This window comes from Lichenostomus cassidix, unplaced genomic scaffold, assembly GCF_008360975.1.
Source record: "Lichenostomus cassidix isolate B80296 unplaced genomic scaffold, HeHo_3.0 HiC_scaffold_34, whole genome shotgun sequence".
NCBI classification, from domain to species: Eukaryota; Metazoa; Chordata; class Aves; order Passeriformes; family Meliphagidae; genus Lichenostomus; species Lichenostomus cassidix.
Window position 1 is genome coordinate 2,144,136 of NW_028147431.1, and position 13,775 is coordinate 2,157,910.

At 38.9% G+C, this 13,775-nt stretch overlaps 1 protein-coding gene across 4 annotated transcripts in view; it reads right to left on the reverse strand.

Annotated features, from left to right (window-relative positions):
* The window catches only part of LOC146423154 (very long-chain acyl-CoA dehydrogenase, mitochondrial-like), a 29,921-nt gene that overhangs the window by 12,963 nt on the left and 3,183 nt on the right, over positions 1–13,775 (reverse strand). For all 4 annotated transcript variants that reach the window (XM_085045160.1, XM_085045159.1, XM_085045161.1 and 1 more), the window contains 8 exons: positions 12,759–12,823; positions 11,103–11,237; positions 10,305–10,449; positions 7,288–7,417; positions 5,796–5,921; positions 4,107–4,305; positions 2,371–2,475; positions 641–727 (listed from right to left, as the gene is read on the reverse strand). In XM_085045160.1, the coding sequence (XP_084901286.1) occupies positions 641–727; positions 2,371–2,475; positions 4,107–4,305; positions 5,796–5,921; positions 7,288–7,417; positions 10,305–10,449; positions 11,103–11,237; positions 12,759–12,823 (992 nt within the window). The remainder of the gene's footprint in view (positions 1–640; positions 728–2,370; positions 2,476–4,106; positions 4,306–5,795; positions 5,922–7,287; positions 7,418–10,304; positions 10,450–11,102; positions 11,238–12,758; positions 12,824–13,775) is intronic.

Sequence of the window (13,775 nt, forward strand, 5' to 3'; positions counted from 1 at the left end):
TTTAAATCCCCAAAATTCCCATAAAATCCCCAAAAATCCTTTAAATTTTCCCCAAAACTCCCAAATTCTCCCAAAATTCCCTTAAAATTCCCAAAATTCTCCCAAAACCCCCCAAAATTCCCTTTAAATCCCCAAAATTCCTTTAAAATTCCCCCAAAATCCCCAAAAAATTCCCTTTAAATCCCCAAAATTCCCCCAAAATCTCCCAAAATTCTCCCAATATTCCCTTTAAATCTCCAAAATTCCCATAAAATCCCTGAAATTTCCCAAAAATTCCCATAAAATCCCCAAAAATTCCCTTAAATTTTCCCCAAACTCTCCCAAATTCTCCCAAAATTCCCTTAAAATTCCCAAAATTCTCCCCAAATCCCCCAAAATTCCTTTAAAATTTCCCAAAAATCCAAAAAATTTCTTAAATCCCCGAAAATTCCCCAAAAATTCCCATAAAATCCCCAAAATTCCTTTAAAATTTCCCAAAAATCCCAAAAAAATTTCCTTTAAATCCCCAAAAATTCCACCCAAAACCTCCAAATTCCCCCCAAATTCCCCCAAACTCTCCCAAACTCCCCAAAATATTCCCAAAATTCCCCCAAAATTCCCAAATTCCCCCAAAATATTCCCAAAATTCGGGAATCCTCACCGATCCGAAGATTTTGCTGATTGCAGCTTCGATCTGGAAATCAGGATCTCCTCTGTCCATGTTGGCACTGATCATGAAAGCCATCGACTGCATTTGGGGGAAAAAACGGGAATTTGGGGAATTCCCGAAAATTTGGGAAGTTTGGGTCAAAATTTTGGGAATTTTTGGTGAAAAAATCCCAAAATTTTGGTGAAAATTGGCCAAAAATTGGTGAAAATTCACCCAAAATTGACTCAAATCAACTCAAAAATCTTCTCTACTTGGATTTGGGGGAAAAATTTGGGAATTTGGGGAATTCCAAAAAAACTTGGGAAGTTTTGGGTCAAAATTTCGGGAATTTTTGGTGAAAAAATCCCAAAATTCTGGTGAAATTTCCCCCAAAATCCCCACTAAATCACCCAAAATCCCCAAATTTTCAGGAATTTCCCCCAAAATTTTGGGAATTTCCCCCAAAATCCCAAATTCTTCAAGAATTTCCCCCAAAATTCCCCCCAAATCCCAAAAAAATCCCCAAATTTTTCAGGAATTTCCCCTAAATCACCCAAAAAATCCCCAAAATTTCCCCCAAAATTCTTCCAAAATTCCCCAAAAATTCCCCCAAAATCCCCAAATTTTTTTGAAATTTCCCCCAAATTTTTCAAGAATTCCCCAAAAATCCCCCAAAATCCATCAAAATTCCCAAAAATTCCCCCAAGAATCCCCAAATTTTCAGGAATTACCCCCTAAATCACCCAAAATCCCCAAAATCTCAGGAATTTCCCCCCAAAGTCCCAATTTTTTGGGAATTCACCCCCAAATTTTTCAGGAATTCCCTCGAAATCCCAAAAAAATCCCCAATTTTTCATGAATTCCGCCCAGAATTCTCTCCAAAATCCCCCAAAGTTCATCCAAATTCAAAAAAATTCTCCCAAAATCTCCTAAATTTTTCAGCAATTTCCCCCAAAATTCTCCCCAAAGCCCAAAACAAACCCCAAAATTTCAGGAATTTCCCCCAAAATCTCCCAATTTTTCCAGGAATTTCCTCCTAAATTCCCCCAAATCCCAAATTTTTCAGGAATTTCCCCAAAATTTCCCCAAAATCTCCCAAAAAATCCCCAAAATTCCAGGAATTTCCCCCAAAATCTCCCAAATTTTTCCAGGAATTTCCTCCCAAATCCCCCCAAAATCCCCAAGTTTTTTGGGAATTCCCTTAAAATCCCAAAAAAACTCCCAAATTCTTCAAGAATTCCCCCAAAATTCCCTAAATCCCAAAATCCCCAAAATTTCCCCTAAAATCCCCAAAATTCCCCAAATCCCCAAATTTTTTGGGAATTTCCCCCAAAATTCCCTAAATACCCCAAAAATCCCAAAATTCCAGGAATTTCCCCAAAATCCCCAAATTTTTCAGGAATTTCCTCCCAAACTCTAATCTCAAGTTTTTTGGGAATTCCTTAAAATCCCAAAACTCCAAATTCTTCAAGAATTCCCAAAATTCCCTAAATCCCAAAAAATCCCCAAAATTTCCCCAAATCCCCAAAAATTCCCAAAATCCCCAAATTTTTTGGGAATTTCCCCCAAAATTCCCCCTAAATACCCCAAAAAATCCCCAAAATTCCAGGAATTTCCCCCAAAATCCCCAAATTTTTCAGGAATTTCCCCCCAAAAATTCCCCAAAATCCCCAAATTTTTCAGGAATTTCCCCCCAAAAATTCCCCAAATCCCGAATTTTTTGGGAATTCCCAACTCCTCACCTCGGTGACGAACTGCAGCATTGCCATCCTGGCCAATTTCTCCTGAATTGCCCCAAATTGGTGGATTTTCGACCCAAATTGGGTTCTGTTGGCAGCGTGGGAAACCTGCCGAGAAAATTCCCAAAATTCCCAAAAAAATCCCAAAATTTGGGGGAAAAATTCCCCCAAAAATCCCAAAACATGGGGGGAAAATATCCCCAAATTCCCAATTTTTGGGAGGAAACAGCAAAAAAATTGGGAGAAAATTGCAGAAATTGGAAGAAAATCTCCTAAATTTTGGGGGGAAATTGCAAAATTTGGGGAAAATCGTAAAGATTTGATGAAATCCCAAAATTTTGGGGAGAAAATCCTAAAGATTTGGGGAGGGAAAGGAAAAGGGAGAGTTTTAGGGGAATTTTTGGGGGAATTTTTTGGAATTTTGGGATTTTTTGGGGGGAATTTTTGGGGAATTTTTTGGGAATTTTTGGGAAAATTCTTCAGGATATTTTTGGGGAATTTTTGGGGGATTTTTTGGGGGAATTTTTGGGGGAATTCTGGGGTTTTGCATGGGAATTGTAGGATTTTCTGGGGGAATTTCGGGATTTTTTCCACTACTTAAAAATTTTTTCCCAAAATCTGGGAATTTTAACCCAAAGTTTGGGAATTTTCACCCAAAATTCAGGAATTCCCACAATCCCAAAGTGCATTTGGGATCCATTTTGGGCTCTGGGTTGGTTTGGAGCTCAAATTTTGGGGTTTTTCATGGGAATTTCAGGGTTTTTCTTCCACTTTTTTTCCCAAAATTCATGAATTTTCACCCAAATTTTGGGAATTTTTCCCCAAAATCCCAGAATTCTCACAATCCCAAAATGCATTTTGGATTCTAAGTGACTTCAGGGTTGGAAATTTGGGGTTTTGAGTCGAATTTCACTTGGGAATATCAGATTTTCTTGGGGTTTTTTTCCATTTTTCCCAAATTTTGGAGTTTTTTCTCCCAAATTTTCGGAATTATCACCCAAAAATCCCAAATTTCCCACAATCCCAAGACACACTTGGGATCATTTTTGGCTTCTGGGTCGTTTTGGGGTCGAAATTTGGGGTTTTTAATGGGATTTCACTTCGGAATTTCCGATTTTCTCAGGGCTTTTTCCATTTTTCCCAATTTTTCCCTTTTTTCCCCCAAATTTTCCCAAAATCCTGGAATTCCCACAATCCCAAGATGCATTTGGGTTCAGTTTTGGGGTCGATTTTGGGCTCTGGGTCGTTTTGGGGTTGAAATTCTGTGATTTCACTTAGGAATATCAGATTTTCTTAGGTTTTTTTTCCCGTTTTTCCCAAATTTGGGGTTTTTTCCCCCAAATTTTTGGAATTTCATCCTAAATTTTGGGAATTCCCATAACCCCAAAGCCCATTTGGGAATATTTTTGGGTTCTGAGTCACTTCAGGTCTGGAATTTTGGGGTTTTTAGTGGGATTTCACTTAGGAATATCAGATTTTCTTGGGGTTTTTTTTTTCATTTTTCCCAAATTTTGGAGTTTTTTCTCCCAAATTTTCGGAATTATCACCCAAAAATCCCAAATTTCCCACAATCCCAAGACACACTTGGGATCATTTTTGGGCTCTGAGTCACTTTGGGGTTGAAATTTGGGGTTGAAATTCTGTGATTTCACTTAGGAATATCCGATTTTTTTGCTTTTTTTTCCCATTTTTTTTCCCAAAATCCCTGGATTTTCACCCAAATTGTGGGGAATTCTCACCGCAGCCTCCATCAGCCCCCTCATGGTGCCGGCCATGGCCGCTGCCATCCCGAATCTGCCGTTGTTGAGGATGTTCATTGCCACCTTGAACCCCAAACCTGGAGCTCCCAACACGTTCTGCGCTGGAATTCTGACGTTTTCAAAGTGAACTGACGTCGTGTTGGAAGCGCGGATTCCCAACTTTTTTTCGGGAGGGCCGCTGGGAATTTGGGATTTTGGGGAGTTTGGGGGGTTTTGGGGGGTTTGGGGGTTTTTTTGGAATTTTTTGGGGGAAAAAATGGTGGAAATTGGGGGAAAATTGGGGGAGAAATGAAGGAAAAAGGAGAAAAGGGTGAAAAATGGAAAATAATGGGAAAAAGGATTTTGGGGGAATTTGGGCATTTTAATTTAGAATTTTGGGGAATTTGGGGGATTTGAGGATTTTGGGGGATTTTGGGGAATTTTGGGATTTTGGGGTTTTGGGGAAAAGGGGGAAAAAGGGTGGGAATTTGGGGGAAATGGGGAAAAATGAAGGAAAGAAGGAAAAAAATGGGAGAAAACATAAAAAAATGGGAAAAAAGGGATTAAAAAAAGGAAAAAATGGGGAAAAAGAAAAGGAAAAAGGGAAATTGGGAAAGAAAAACAGAGAGAAAATTAGGAGAAAATTTCTCAAATTTTTGCCCCAAAATTCCCTCGAAATTCCCAATTTTTCCTCCCAAAATCTCAACTTTTCCCCAAAACCCCAAACTTCCACCAAAGTTCCCAAAACTTTCCCCAAAATTCCCCCAAATTTTCTCCCAAATTCCCCAATTTTTCCCCCAAAATTCCCCAAATTTCAACCAAAATTCCCCAAATTTCCCCAAAAATCCCTCAAATTTCCCCAAAATTCCCCAAATCCATAAAAATTCCCAATTTCCCCTCCCAAAAGCCCCAAATTTCCCCCAAAACCCACAAAAATCCCTCAAAAATCCACAAAAAACCCACAAAATCCCCAAATTTCCCCAAATTTTCCCCAAATTTCCTCCAAAAACCCCCAAAATTCCCCAAATTTTCCCCCAAATTTCCCCCAAAATCACCCAAATTTCCCCCAAAATCCCTCAAAATCCATGAAAATCCCCAAAATCCCAAAATGCCCAATTTTTCCCCCAAAAATCCCCAACCCCAATTTCCAAATTTCCCCAAATTTTCTCCCCAAAATTCCCAAATTCCCACCAAAATCCCCCAAAATCACCCGAATTTCCCCAAAATCCCTCAAAAATCCATGAAAAATCCACAAAATCCACAAAATCCCCAAAATGCCAATTTTTCCCACAAAATCCCCAAATTTCCCCAATTTCCCAAATTCCCCAAATTTGCTCCCAAAATTCCCAAATTTCCCCAAAATCCCCCGAATTTCCCCCCAAAATCCCTCAAAATCCATGAAAATCCCCAAAATCCCCCAAATGCCCAATTTTTCCCACAAAACTCCCAAATTTTTCCAACTTTTCCCCAAATTTCCCAAAATCACCCAATTTCAATTCCCCCAAAATCCCCTGAAAATCCCCAAAATCCCCCAAATGCCCAATTTTCCCCAAAATCCCCAAAATTCCCCTGAAATCTCCCCAAAAATCCCCCAGTTTTCCCAAAATCCCCCAAATTTCCCCCAAAATTCCCCAAATTTTTCCAAATTATCCCCAAATTTCCCCCAAAATCCCAAAACCCCAAACTCACTGTGTGACTCCCCCAAACCCTCTCTCCACCAGGAAAGCTGTGATCTTCTCTCTGCTCTCTCCTGATTTCTCATCTCTCACTGCAGTTTTGGCAAAAACCGTGAAGAGCTCAGCCAGGCCGCCGTTGCTGCCAAAAAAATGGGAATTTTGGGGGTTTTTGGGGATTTTTGGGGATTTTGGGGATTTTTTGGGATTTTTTTAATGAATTTTTGGGTTTTTTTCTGAATTTTTTTGGGATTTTTTGGGATTTTTTAGGATTTTTTTAATGAATTTTTGGGTTTATTTCTGAATTTTTTGGGGTTTTTTGAGATTTTTTGGGGTTTTTCCTAAAGTTTTTTTGATTTTTAACGATTTTTTTAGAGTTTTTAATGAATTTTTTGGGTCTTTTTTTCCCTGGATTTTTAGGGTTTTTTCTGATTTTTTTGGGGTTTTTTAAATCTGCATTTTTGGGAGTTTTTTCTGAATTTTTTGGTTTTTTTCTGAATTTTTAGGGGTTTTAAAAACAATTTTTGGGGTTTTTTTCCCGAATTTTTTTGGTTTTTTCCTGAATTTTTTTGCGTTTTTTTCTGAATTTTTGGGGGTTTTTTTCTCAAATTTTTTTAGGTTTTTTCCTGAATTTTTTTTTTTTGTTTTTTCTGGATTTTTAGGGATTTTAATGAATTATTTTGGGGTTTTTAATGAATTTTTTGGGTTTTAAAAACAATTTTTGTTTGGTTTTTTTTAATGATTTTTTTGGGTTTTTTCTGATTTTTTTGGCTTTTTTCTGAATTTTTTGGGTTTTCTTAAAATGAATTTTTGGGGGTTTTTTTCAGATTTTTTTTGGGTTTTTTCCAATTTTTTTTTTTTGTTTTTTCTGAATTGTTTTGGGTTTTCCTCTGATTTTTTGGGGTTTTTTTCTGAATATTTTCCCCCAAACCCCCAAATTCCAATCTCCCACCCCAAAATCCCCAAAACACCCCAACCAAAAAACCTCTAAAATTCACATTTGTCCACCAAAAAAAACCTCTAAAATTCACATTTTTCCACCAAGAAACCCCAAAAAATCACATTTTTCCCCCCAAAATTCAGGTTTTTTTCCCCCAAACCCCCAAATTCCAATCTCCCACCCCAAAATCCCCAAAATCCCCAAAACATCTCAACAAAAAAACCTCTAAAATTCACATTTTTCCACCAAAAAAACCTCTAAAAATCCCATTTTTCCACCAAAACCCCTAAAAAATCACATTTTTCCACCAAAAAATCCCCAAAATTCAGGATTTTTTCCCCCAAACCCCCCAAATTTCCATCTTTTACCCCAAAACTCCCCAAAATCCCAAAAAATCCCAACAAAAAACCTCTAAAATTCACATTTTTCCACCAAAAATTCACATTTTTCCACCAAAAAACCCCCAAAAAATCCCATTTTTCCACCAAAAAATCCCATTTTTCCCCCCAAAATTTGGGATTTTTCCCCCTAAACCCCCCAAAATCCCCCAAAATTGGGGATTTCCCACCTGATCCAGATCTTCTCCCCCTGCAGGGTGTAGAATTGCCCGCAGGAGCTCAGCGTGGCTTTGGTTCGGATGGAAGCAGCGTCGGAGCCACTGCCAGGCTCTGTCAGGCAGAAAGCTGCAACCCACTCACCTGGAAATGGGATTTTGGGAATTGGGAATGGATGGAATTCCGAAATTTCCAAAAATTTCCAAAATTCCCAGAAAATCGCAAAAAATTGCATCGAAAAAGACCCAAAAACGCCCAAATTTGAGCCAAAAATGCTCAAATTTCAGCCAAAACCACCTGAATTTCACACAGAAAATGACAATTTTTTCAGCCATTCCCCTGAAAAATGGGAATTTTGGGAGATTTTGGGAATTGGGAATTCCAGGATTCTGAAATTTCCAAAAATTCCCAAAATTCCCAGAAAAATCACCAAAAATTGCATCAAAAAGCAGCATCTGAGCCACTGCCAGGCTCTGTCAGGCAGAAAGCTGCAACCCACTCACCTGGAAATGGGATTTTGGGAGGTTTTGGGAATTGGGAATTCCAGGATTTTCAAAATTCCCAAAATTCCCAGAAAAATCGCAAAAAATTGCATCGAAAAAGACCAAAAAACACTCAAATTTGAGCCAAAAATGCTTAAATTGCCCCCAGAAATGCTCGAATTGCACCCTAAAAGTTCACAAATGCCCTGAAAAATGGGAATTTTGGGGGATTTTTGGAATTGGGAATTCCAAGATCTTCAAAAATTCCCGAAATTCCCGGAAAAATTGCAAAAAATTCCAGCAAAAAGCACCCAAATTTGACCCAGAAAGGCCCAAAAATGCTCAAATTTCAGCCAAAACCACCCAAATTTCATTCAGGAAGTGATAAATTTCCCACCCATTCCCCTGAAAAATGGGAATTTTGGGAGGTTTTGGGAATTGGGAATTCCAGGATTTTGAAAATTCCCAAAATTCCTGGAAAAATCACAAAAAATTGCATCGAAAAAGACCAAAAAATGCCCAAACTGCACCCAGAAATGCTCCAATTTCAGCCAAATTGCACCCAGAAAGTGAGAAATTTTCCACCCATTTCCCTGAAAAATGGGAATTTTGGGAGGTGGGAACGGATGGAATTCTGAAATTTCCAAAAATTTCCAAAATTCCCAGAAAATTGCAAAAAATTGCATCGAAAAAGACCCAAAACTGCCCAAATTCGAGGCAAAAATGCTCAAATTTCAGCCAAAACCACCTGAATTTCACCCAGAAAATCACAAATTTTCCAGCCATTCATCTGAAATTTGGGAATTTTGGGGAATTTTGGAAGGTGGGAATGGCTGGAATTCCGAAATTTCCAAAAATTCCCGAAATTCCCGGAAAAATCACCAAAAATTGCATCAAAAAAGACCAAAAAATGCCCAAACTGCACCCAAAATTCATCCAGAAAGTGAGAAATTTTCCACCCATTTCCCTGGAAAATGGGAATTTTGGGAGATTTTTGGGAATTCCAGGATTCCAAAATTCCCCAAAAATCCCAAAAAAATCCCAAATCCCGGCCTGGGCAGCTGTTTCTCCTGGGGGAATTTTTTGGGATATTTTGGGAAAATTTCGGGAATATTTTAGTAAGTTTTTGGGAATATTTTTGGGATATTTTTGAGATAATTTTAGGAAGTTTTTGGGATATTTTTGGGATAATTTCAGGACAATTTTGGGAATATTTTGGGATATTTTGGAGATAATTTTAGGAATTTTTTTGAGATATTTTTGGGATAATTTCAGGATATTTTTGGGAATATTTTGGGATAATTTCAGGATATTTTTGGGACAATTTCAGGATATTTTTGGGATATTTTTGGGCACATTTTGGGCTCAATCTCCCCTCCTTCTGGGGGAATTTTTTGGAGATGTTTTTGGGATAATCTCAGGATATTTTTGGGAATATTTTGGGACAATTTCAGGATACTTTGGGGACAATTTCAGGATATTTTTGGGATATTTTTGGGAATATTTTGGGCTATTTTTGGGCACATTTTGGGCTCATTCTGGACTCACCTGTGGCCAGCCTGGGCAGGTACTTCTGGGAATATTTTGGGATCATTTCAGGATATTTTTGGGAATATTTCAGGAATATTTTGAGATAATTTCAGGATATTTTTGGGGTAATTTCAAGACAATTTCAGTATATTTTTGGGACACTTTCAGGATATTTTTGGGAATATTTGGGGATAATTTCAGGACATTTTTGGGCACATTTTGGGCTATTTTTGGGCTCACCTGTGGCCAGCCTGGGCAGGTATTTTTGGGAATATTTTGAGATAATTTCAGGATATTTTTGGGAATATTTCAGGAATATTTTGGGATATTTTTTGGATAATTTCAGGATATTTTTGGGAATATTTCAGGAATATTTTGGGATATTTTTGGGATAATTTCAGGACAATTCCAGGATATTTTTGGGTTATTTTTGGGCTATTTTCTCCTCACCTGTGGCCAGCCTGGGCAGGTGCTTCTGGGAATATTTTGGGATAATTTCAGGACAATTTTTGGATATTTTTGGGATAATTTCAGGATATTTTTGGGCACATTTTGGGCTATTTTTGGGCTCACCTGTGGCCAGCCTGGGCAGGTACTTCTGGGAATATTTTGGGATAATTTCAGGATATTTTTGGGATAATTTCAGGATATTTTTGGGATAATTTCAGGACAATTTCAGGACATTTTTGGGTTATTTTTGGGCTCACCTGTGGCCAGCCTGGGCAGGTACTTCTGGGGATATTTTGGGATAATTTAAGGATATTTTTGGGGTAATTTCAGGACAATTTCAGTATATTTTTGGGACACTTTCAGTATATTTTTGGGATAATTCCAGGACATTTTTGGGCACATTTTGGGCTATTTTTGGGCTCACCTGTGGCCAGCCTCGGCAGGTATTTTTGGGAATATTTTGAGATAATTCCAGGATATTTTTGGGAATATTTCAGGAATATTTTGGGATATTTTTGGGATAATTTCAGGACAATTCCAGGATATTTTTGGGCTATTTTTGGGCTCACCTGTGGCCAGCCTGGGCAGGTACTTCTCCTTCTGCTGCCTGTTGCCATAGAGCAGCAAACCCTTGAAGCCGATGGACTGGTGAGCGCCGAGGGTGATCCCAACCCCGAGGTCATGCTGGCCAACAATCTGCACCAGCCGGGCGTACTGGGAGCACTGGGAGTTACTGGGGGGAACTGGGAATGGACTGGGGGCAGTTTGGGGAAAATTTGGGGGATTTTGGGGAAAATTTGGGGGAGTTTGGGTGAAAATCGGGGGATTTTAGGGCATTTTTCGGGGTGATATGGGGAGATTTCGGTAGATTTTGGGAGGTTTGGGTCTTACTGGGAGCACTGGGATGAACTGGGAATGAACTGGGATGGACTGGGATGGACTGGAATGGAACTGGGATGGATTGGGAGGTGTTTGGGGGAAATTTGGGGGAGTTTGGGTGAAATTTGGGGGATTTTGGGACAATTTTAGGGCATTCTTCGGGGTGATATGGGGAGATTTTGGTAGATTTGGGGAGGTTTGGGTCTTACTGGGAGCACTGGGATGAACTGGGATGGACTGGGATGGACTGGGATGGAACTGGGAGGAACTGGGAGCTCATTTGGGGGGAGTTTGGGGGAAATTTGGGGGATTTTAGGGCATTTTTGAGGGTGATATGGGGAGATTTGGCTGGATTTTGGGATATTCAGAGAGGATTTGGGAGGTTTGGGTCTTACTGGGAGCACTGGGAGTTACTGGGATGGACTGGGAGGTAAATAAAGGCTCCAAAAATTTTGGGATCCCAAATTTTGGGGTTTCTCCCCCCTCACCTGGGTGTTGTTGAGCCCCAAACCCCCAAACTCCTGAGGCACTTGGAGGCCAAAAGCTCCCAACTCCTTCAGGCCTCTCATGGTTTCCTCCTCCACCTTCTCCAGAGCGTCGTTCTTGGCTGGGTTGTTCACCTCCTGGGGAAATTTGGGGAAAATTTGGGATTTTTGGGGGATTTTGGGGGATTTTTGGGGGATTTTTGGGGATTTTTTTGGGATTTTTGGGGATTTTGGGGGTTTGGGGATTTTGGGGATTTTTTTGGGGATTTTGGAATTTTTGGGGTTTTTGGGGATTTTGGGATTTTGGGATTTTTGGGGTTTTGGGGGTTTTGGGGATTTTGGGATTTTGGGGGATTTTGGGGGTTTGGGGATTTTGGGGTTTTTTGGGTGGATTTTGGGGTTTTTTGGGGATTTTCGGGGTGGATTTTGGGATTTTTGGGGTTTTTTGGGGATTTTGGGGATTTTTGGGATTTTGGGGATTTTTAAGGGATTTTTGGGGCTTTTTGCAGATTTTTGGGGATTTTGGGATTTTTTGGGATTTTGGAATTTTTGGGGATTTTTTGGGGGTTTTGGGGGATTTTTGGAGATTTTTGGGGGATTTTTTTGGGATTTTGGGGGAGTTTTGGGGGATTTTTGGGGATTTTTTGGGATTTTTGGAGATTTTTTGGGGTTTTTTTGGGATTTTGGGGCGTGAGGAAAGGGGAATTCTGGCGGGAAAGCTAAAAATTCCAGGGAAAAACCCAAAATTGTGGTGGAAAAACCCAAAAATCCAGCAGGAAACACTGAGATTTTGGTGGGAAAACCCAAAATTCTGGTGAAAAAACCCAAAATTCCAATGGGAAATCCCAAAATTCCAATGGAAAACATCAAAATTCCAGAGGGAAACATCAAAATTCTGGTGGGAAATATGGAAATTCTGGCAGAAAACCCAAAATTCTGGTGGGAAAACCCAAAAATCCAATGAGAAAGTCAAAAATCCCACTAAGAAAACCCAAAATCCCAATGGGAAAACCCAAAATTCTGGGTGGGAAAACCCAAAATTCCAACAGGAAACATTGAAATTCCAGTAAAAAAACCCAAAATTCTGGTGAAAAAACCCAAAATTCTGGTGGGAAATCCCAAAATCCCAATGGGAAATCCCAAAATTGTGGTGAGAAAACCCAAAATTCCAACGGGAAAACCCAAAATCCTAACGGGAAATATTGAAATTCTGGCAGAAAACCCAAAATTCAAGTGGGAAAACCCAAAATTCCAACGAGAAACTCAAAAATCCCACTAAGAAAACCCAAAATTCCATGGGAAATCCCAAAACTGTGGTGGAAAATCCCAAAATTCCAATGGGAAATCCCAAAATTTCAATGGGAAACATTGAAATTCTGGCAGAAAACCCAAAACTCTGGTGAGAAAACCCAAAACTCCAATGGCAAATCCCAAAATTCCAGCAGGAATCCCCAAAATTCTGGTGAAAAAAATTAAAATTCTGGTGAAAAAACCCAAAATTCTGGTGAAAAACCCAAATTGGTGGTGAAAAACCCCAAAATTCCAATGGGAAATCCCAAAATTCTGGTGAAAAAACCCAAAATTCTAACAGGAAATCCCAAAATTCCAGCAGAAAACCCCAAAATTCTGGTGAAAAACCCCAAAATTTTAGGATTTTACCTGAAAGAAGCGACTGACAGGACCAACGAGCTCCTGCAGAGTTTGTTCTTGTTCTTCTGTCAGCACTGGGAAAGAGGAAAAATTGGGAAAATTATCCCAAAATTGTCCCAAAATTAACCCCAAATTATCCCAAAATTATCCTAAAATTAACCCAAAATTATCCCCAAATTAGGCTGAAATTGGTGCGAAATTATCCTGAATTTATATTGAAATTATCTCCAAAATATTCTGAAATTATTCTAAAATTATCCCCAAAATTATCCTCAAATTATCCTAAAATTATCACAAAATTTGCTCAAATTTCACCCCAAATTACCCCAAATTTCCCCCAAAATTCACTCAAATTTCCCCCAAAATTCACTCAAATTTCCCCCAAATTCCCTCAAATTTCACTCAAATTTCCCCCAAATTCCCTCAAATTTCTGCCCAAATTCACCACAATTTTTCCCCCAAATTCACACCTATTTTTCCCCAAATTTCACCCAAATTCCCCCAAAATTCACTCCAATTCACCAAAATTCACTCCAATTTCCCAAAAAATTCACTCAAATTTCAGCCAAATTACCCCAAAATTCACCCAAATTTCCCCCAAAATTCATTCAGATTTCACTCAAATTATCCCCAAAATTCCCTCCAATTTCTGCCCAAATTCACACAAATTTTTCCCCAATTTCACATAAATTTCACCCCAAATTCCCTCAAAATTCACCCAAAATTCACCAAAATTTCCCCCAAAATTCCCTCAAATTTCTGCCCAAATTCCCCCAAATTCACTCAAATTCCACAAAATTCACTCAAATTTCCCCCAAAATTCACACAAATTTCACCCAAATTACCCCAAAATTCACCAAAATTTCCCCCAAAATTCATTCAAATTTCACGCAAATTATCCCCAAAATTCCCTCCAATTTCTGCCCAAATTCACCAAAATTTTTCCCCCAAATTCACACAAATTTTTACCCAAATTGTCCCAAATTTCACCCAAATTACCTCAAAATTCCCTCAAATTTCACCCAA